The 6,256-nt window shown below is 50.6% G+C and overlaps 1 protein-coding gene across 1 annotated transcript in view; it reads left to right on the top strand.

Moving 5' to 3' along the window:
- Nucleotides 1-1,483, top strand: part of psmc4 (proteasome 26S subunit, ATPase 4) — a 9,136-nt gene extending 7,653 nt beyond the window's left edge. The window contains exons 9-11 of the mRNA XM_035429742.1: nt 95-263; nt 880-935; nt 1,150-1,483. Coding sequence (XP_035285633.1) covers nt 95-263; nt 880-935; nt 1,150-1,263 — 339 coding nt within the window. The 3' untranslated portion in view covers nt 1,264-1,483. The remainder of the gene's footprint in view (nt 1-94; nt 264-879; nt 936-1,149) is intronic.
- Nucleotides 1,484-6,256: the final 4,773 nt, after the last annotated feature.

Genomic DNA, 6,256 nt, shown 5'->3' with positions numbered 1-6,256 from the left:
TCTCCCTCCCCCCTCCCTGTCTCCTCTCTCCCCCCGCCCTCCCCATCTCTCTCTCTCTCTCTCTCTCTCTCTCTCTCATTCTGCCCAATCACAGGTGATTATGGCCACCAACCGGGCCGACACCCTGGACCCGGCTCTGCTGCGGCCCGGTCGACTGGACCGTAAGATCGAGTTCCCGCTGCCCGACCGGAGGCAGAAGCGCCTGGTCTTCTCCACCATCACCAGCAAGATGAACCTGTCTGAGGAGGTGGACCTGGAGGACTGTATCCTCTCTGGAGCGCGGGTTACATTTAACATCGCACACCCCTGTGTGTGTGTGTGTGTGTGTGTGTGTGTGTGTGTGTGTGTGTGTGTGTGTGTGTGTGTGTGTGTGTGTGTGTGTGTGTGTCTGTGTCTGTGTCTGTGTCTGTGTCTGTGTCTGTGTCTGTGTCTGTGTCTGTGTGTGTGTGTGCCTGTGTGCCTGTGTGCCTGTGTGTGTCTGTCTGTGTCTGTCTGTGTCTGTGTCTGTGTGTCTGTGTGTGTGTGTGTGTCTGTTATGCATGGAAAATGTCATATGACACTGATTGGCCAGTAGAGGGCGTCAGAAGCAAACCAGTGGCACCAACAGCACCCGTAGCAAAAATACTTTGACTGGCAGAAATATGTATTTTCTTGTGTCCTCTAATTTGCTCATTAGAAACGACTTTGTGCGATTATAAGGTGTTAGAAGCTGTTTGCAGTTCTGGTGTATGTGCTTAAATTAAAACAAAAAACCAAAAAAAAGAACAGAACAGGTGAATTTGCCGTCATGTGGAAAGCTGTAGCGTGTGAGTCCTTCAGGAGTGGGTGTGGCTTTGTGGTTGTCTTGCTGCTATTGGTTAGTCCTTAATGAATATGCAGATGTTGCCCGACCTGACAAGATCTCAGGAGCCGACATCAACTCCATCTGCCAGGAGGTAAGCGGTGTTGGAACGGGCACACAGGGATGAAAGTGCAGTCCCGTGACCTTTGCCCCTTTGGGGGGGGGGGGGGGGGTCAGGTGGAGCCCTGAGCTGTGTGAGATCTGCCACTGTTCCCCTGAAGAAGGAACTCACCGCTAATCTGTTTTGTGTAACGTTCAACTGTCGTCCCCCCCCCCACATCCTCCCTCCCCTCCCCCCCCCCCCCCAGGCGGGAATGCTGGCCGTCAGAGAAAACCGCTACATCGTGCTGGCCAAGGACTTCGAGAAGGCCTACAAGACGGTGATCAAGAAGGACGAGCAGGAGCACGAGTTCTACAAGTAGCCAGGAGAGGCGGAGTGAAGACGCCCCTCACACAGCCAGCTGTTATTATTTTTGATTGTTTGTTTGTTTTCTGGTTTTGCGTTTTATCATACGTGGCTGTTCCCGCCCACTCGTACCGACCTGGGACTGACATCCAATCAGATCTCGCAGGCCGTCTGTCGAATCAGTCAGCCTGTGAATCTGACCCTGCAAACACACACACGCACATATACACACACACGCACGCACGCACGCGCGCACACACACACACACGCATACACGCATGCACACATACGCACGCACGCACGCACACACACACACACATGCGCACAACCACCCTGGGGAAGGGGTGGTTTGGACTGTGTTATGCTGTCTATAGTCTCTGGGGAGGGCGGGGCGGGGCTGTGTGTGTGTGTGTGTCTACAGCTGTCTTTATCATTAAAACATTAAAGATGTTTTCCATTAAAGAAACACTTTGTAGTTCTGCATGGTGCTGATTAAGAATGTAAAGTTGCCTTCTGGGGATGATTGGTATAGGACTGTCCGCCATGTTCGGTTGCATTGCGTAATTTTGAGTTTTTACATGTCATAAGCCACGCAGTTTGATGAAACGCACACGTTGCAGCAAACACTTTTAGTTTCGCCCTTTTCAGTGCACAGTCACAGGCGTTCCCTCCTGAAATGCAAACCCCTGCCTTATCCCGACAGACACGCCACATCCTCCTCTAGATAACCTATTTTTTTCTCCTCTTTCTTTCTTTGGATTTCCCTTTGAACGGTGTTACAGTTATAGCTGTGTAAAGACGTTATCTGTCTATTGGTACTTTAGTGGTTACAGTACAAATAGTGTTTTTGTTAGCTTAAGATTGCCCTTAACGGTTGTTAAAGGAACTCTTGGCCTTCCTGGTGATGACTGCAGTTCTATATTCCTGGCCGTGACGCTGGTGTTCGCCGCCCGTGTCACACTCTGACTACGAGCGTCTGCTGAGTGCCTGCGATGGACTCACAGCTGTGAGGGTGTGATGTCACTTTGAGTGACAGAGGGAGTCGAGGAGAGCGTAGCGTGTACAGACCGTGATTGCTGCGGTTTCACCCACTTCCTGTTGCTCCTGGGCCCTGCTTAGGGGTTTTTGCGGAGGGAGGGATGCTGGGGGGGGGGGAGGGAGGGGAGAGAGGGATGCTGGGGGGGAGGGAGGGATACTGGGGGGAGGGAGGGGAGGGAGGGATGCTGGGGGGGAGGGAGGGATACTGGGGGGAGGGAGGGGAGCGAGGGATGCTGGGGGGGAGGGGAGGGAGGGATGCTGGGGGGGAGGGAGGGATGCTGGGGGGGTGCTGTGGGGGAGGGAGGGGAGTGAGGGTTGCTGTTGGGGGAGAGGGCAGGGAGGGATGCTGTGGGGGGGGGGTTGGGGGGGATGCTGGGGGAGAGGGGGGGATGCTGGGGAGGGGGTGCAGGATGCTGGGGGAGAGGGGGGGATGCTGGGGAGGGGGTGCAGGATGCTGGGGGAGAGGGGGGGATGCTGGGGAGGGGGGTGCAGGATGCTGTGGGGAGGGGGTTGGGGGGGATTCTGGGGAGGAGGGGGGGAGGGTTGGGGGGGATGCTGGGGGGGGTTGAGTTATTGATGTCGTGCTGCAGTGTTTCTCATCGGACGTTATGTGGAGGCGTGATCTCTGCAGGGTGTTTGGAATGCTCGCTGGAGTCTGCAGCCTGGAGAACAGACAGCAGCGTGTCGCCGTGCCGCGCTGGGCCCTGGGGGCGGTTTCGCGGTGCCGCGCTGGGCCCTGGGGACGGTTTCGCCGTGCCGCGCTGGGCCCTGGGGACGGTTTCGTACGGTGTCACTTCCGTTTTTGGCTTCAGTTTTCCGGCGCTCTCTGCTCTCATTCAGGGAGCCACGCGTTCCCCTCTCTGAAGGTTCCTCCCCAGGCTGCCTGTTAAGAGTCTGTTGCGTCGTTGCTTCCCTCCCCGGGGATAGAGAGTCTGCTGTTTTAGTGGGGATGTGGAGGACTGCAGCAGACCTGCAGCACGGGCCGGCGTCCTGGCTGCGCTGAGACGGCCTGGGGGCAGGTATCCCCAGGTGCACTCCGGCTCGTCGCCACCTGTGTTTGTGAGAGACTGCCTGGCCCCATTTTGGTTTCTTTTGCATAACAAAAGAACAAATCCGCATGAACAAATCCGTTGATGTGACACTTTTTTAAAAATGCGCATAATACTGCACTGAAGTCATTACATTCATTTAAAATTACTGAGGATAAAAAAACACTGTAATAGAGCCAAAATGCTCCATATACACACACCTTTGTTTGGCCCTGCTGCTCTTAATCATTGGCACGCCCTGGGGTCAAACGGTAGACATTGCACCATGCCAGGGGTATAATTTACTTTGGAGAAAAGATCAATGCCCATTTCTCATGAAACTTTTTATAAGGCACTTTCCAACCTCTCTCTGCCAAAAGCTCTTCCTGCGATAAAACTGTGGAAAAATAAAATGATACAAAATAGACAAATGAAAAAGCTGTACACGTGTAGATATGCATAATACAGGGCAAATAAAAGGCAGAGTTGTTCAAGTCTACAGGAATTTGCCTTGGAGAGATTTGAATGTTGCAATTGTTTGTCTTTCCAGCGACGTCAAGACGTTGCTCAGTTCAGGAGGGTGTGTGTTTTCTGGGCGAACACTCCCACAGTGTTGACATTGACATTGAAAGGAGAGCTCCAGAAAATGTGAAACACGAACAGGGCCAGGATGCGCTGTTTGGTTTAGTAAGGCTTTCACTTCTTTATTTCTTCTTTTTTTAAGGTGGCGTTAGACAATGGAGACATTTCAGCGCATGGATTTCCTTTTGGGACAGTCATTCTATATGTACACATTCTGTAGGTTAGCTTTGTAGTGGTATGCACTTTTGCTGACAATATTTGCTGACAGGGGGCGACATAGCTCGGGAGGTAAGAGCGGTTGTCTGGCAGTCGGAGGGTTGCCGGTTCGATCCCCTGCCCTGGGCCTGTCGAAGTGTCCCTGAGCAAGACACCTAACCCCTAATTGCTCCCAACGAGCTGATTGGTGCATTGCATGGCAGCCTTTCACGGTTGGCGCGTATGGGTGAATGAGAGGCATCAATTGTAAAGCGCTTTGGATATACAAATATAAAAGCGCTATATAAATGCAGTACACTTACCATATTGTTGGATTGTTCAGCAAGATTAACATGTATGGATTATAAATGGGTTCCTGTGCCTTCTTATGCAGCATTTTTGTATTCCTGAGGCTAACACTGATGTTCTTGACTTTGTTTGCTTTAATAGGCATAATTTTTGTTTATAGATTGTTGTTTATGATTTTATTGTTTTTTTAGAATCCTTGTTGGTTTGAACTACCGCACTCAACACAAGCACTGAAAAAAAAAAAAAAAAAACTCCCTGGCTGTATATGCCCAGGATGAACGCACGTATTCCTTCTCAATCCGCACAGGCTCCAGGCAACCTGTCGAATGTGGAGTGGCTGACATGCCACCAGCTTGGCTCCTGTAGCTGGGGATTAGCGCCTGCGGCACTTGGCTCTCCTCAGGCAACTGACACGCGACAAAGGCTAGTTGGTGGGAAACCGAGAGGAAGTCATGAAACCGATGACCTCATGAGTCATGAGTATGAGTCATGAGCACACACACACACACACACACACACACACACACACAAACACAAAGAAGATTTTTGGGGAAAATGACACATCAACTTTACTCACAGAAAGAGTTTATACAGACATGGTTGAAACGAGCAGGAAGTAAAAATGTGTTAAAGATTTGAGATAACCCGCTAGGCTAATGGCCTTAAATTACTGGGCCTGCTTTTGGTACAATCAGGTATCAAAAGGTAGTAGCCCTGGGTAGCTGTGAGTCTGTGCTTAACAGTGACAGGATCGGTGGGAGGGTTTTTTCTACTTTAAAGTGTGCTGACGCTAAAACGGAGGCAGAGGATGTATGGAAGGGCAAAATGGTGGTGCAGCGGTCACAAGAAGGGTGAAATCCACTTTGCTTGGAGCTTTCCATGTTTTTCCTGTTTCCTCCAGGTGCTCCGGTTTCCTCCCACACCGAAAGACATGCACGTCAGGGTAAGTCAGTGGTAACCAACCCTGCTCCTGGAGATCTGCTGTCCCGTAGGTTTCACTCTGACCCTAACAAATCACGCCCCATTCAACAGCTAGAGACCTTTTTTCAGCTGTTAAATAATAGAGTCAGCTGTGCCACATTAGGGTTGAAATGAAAACCTGCAGGATGGTAGAACACCAGGAACAGGGCTGGTTACCACTGGGTTAAGTATAGTCCTCCCGTGACCCTGTCACTGGTCTCAGAATTGGGGTCGGTCCCCGGGCGCTGCACTGTGGCTCCTAAGTACCTGGGATGGGTTAACTGCAGGGGACACGGCGCAACTATTGTAAGCTTTTTCTCGTGGGCACATCCTACTGCTCCTGGTATATATAAACCACGGGAACTTGTGCTATGGTGTCAGTCACTCTGGATAACAGTGTTTGCTAAATGTGTGTAACGTAGTGTAATTACCTTTAGATATAGGCCGACAACTTAAGCACTCTCTGGTTTAAACACACATTTAAAGCACAGTCCTGTCATCTTCCAGTGAGCACAAGGAAACAAACAACCCAAGGTAAATGGGTGTTAACTGGATGTTTTGAAAGGCACAGAACAAAATTCCTATGCGAAGTCACAGTCTTGGTTTCATGGTATGTGGAAGGAGTGCCAACGTGTTCGAGATAAGCGTTACAGCGACCAGCAGTGTAACTACGTCATTTACCTATGATGCAAGGACAATGTCAATAATTCTACAGGTAGGTTTCGGCAGTCGATCCTCAGTCACGGCTAAAACCTGTTAAGGGTTTTCGCAACGTTCCCGATTCTTGCTCCTCGGTGGGTTATAATTCTAATGTTTTCACAACCCCTGAGAGTTTGGATTTGACGGTTTTAAGGAGCTAAAACGGTTTCTAAAAATACTTTTTAATATTTAATATCG

Source organism: Anguilla anguilla, chromosome 1, assembly GCF_013347855.1.
Source record: "Anguilla anguilla isolate fAngAng1 chromosome 1, fAngAng1.pri, whole genome shotgun sequence".
Lineage (NCBI taxonomy): Eukaryota > Metazoa > Chordata > Actinopteri > Anguilliformes > Anguillidae > Anguilla > Anguilla anguilla.
This window is presented reverse-complemented; position numbering and strand designations above follow the sequence as displayed.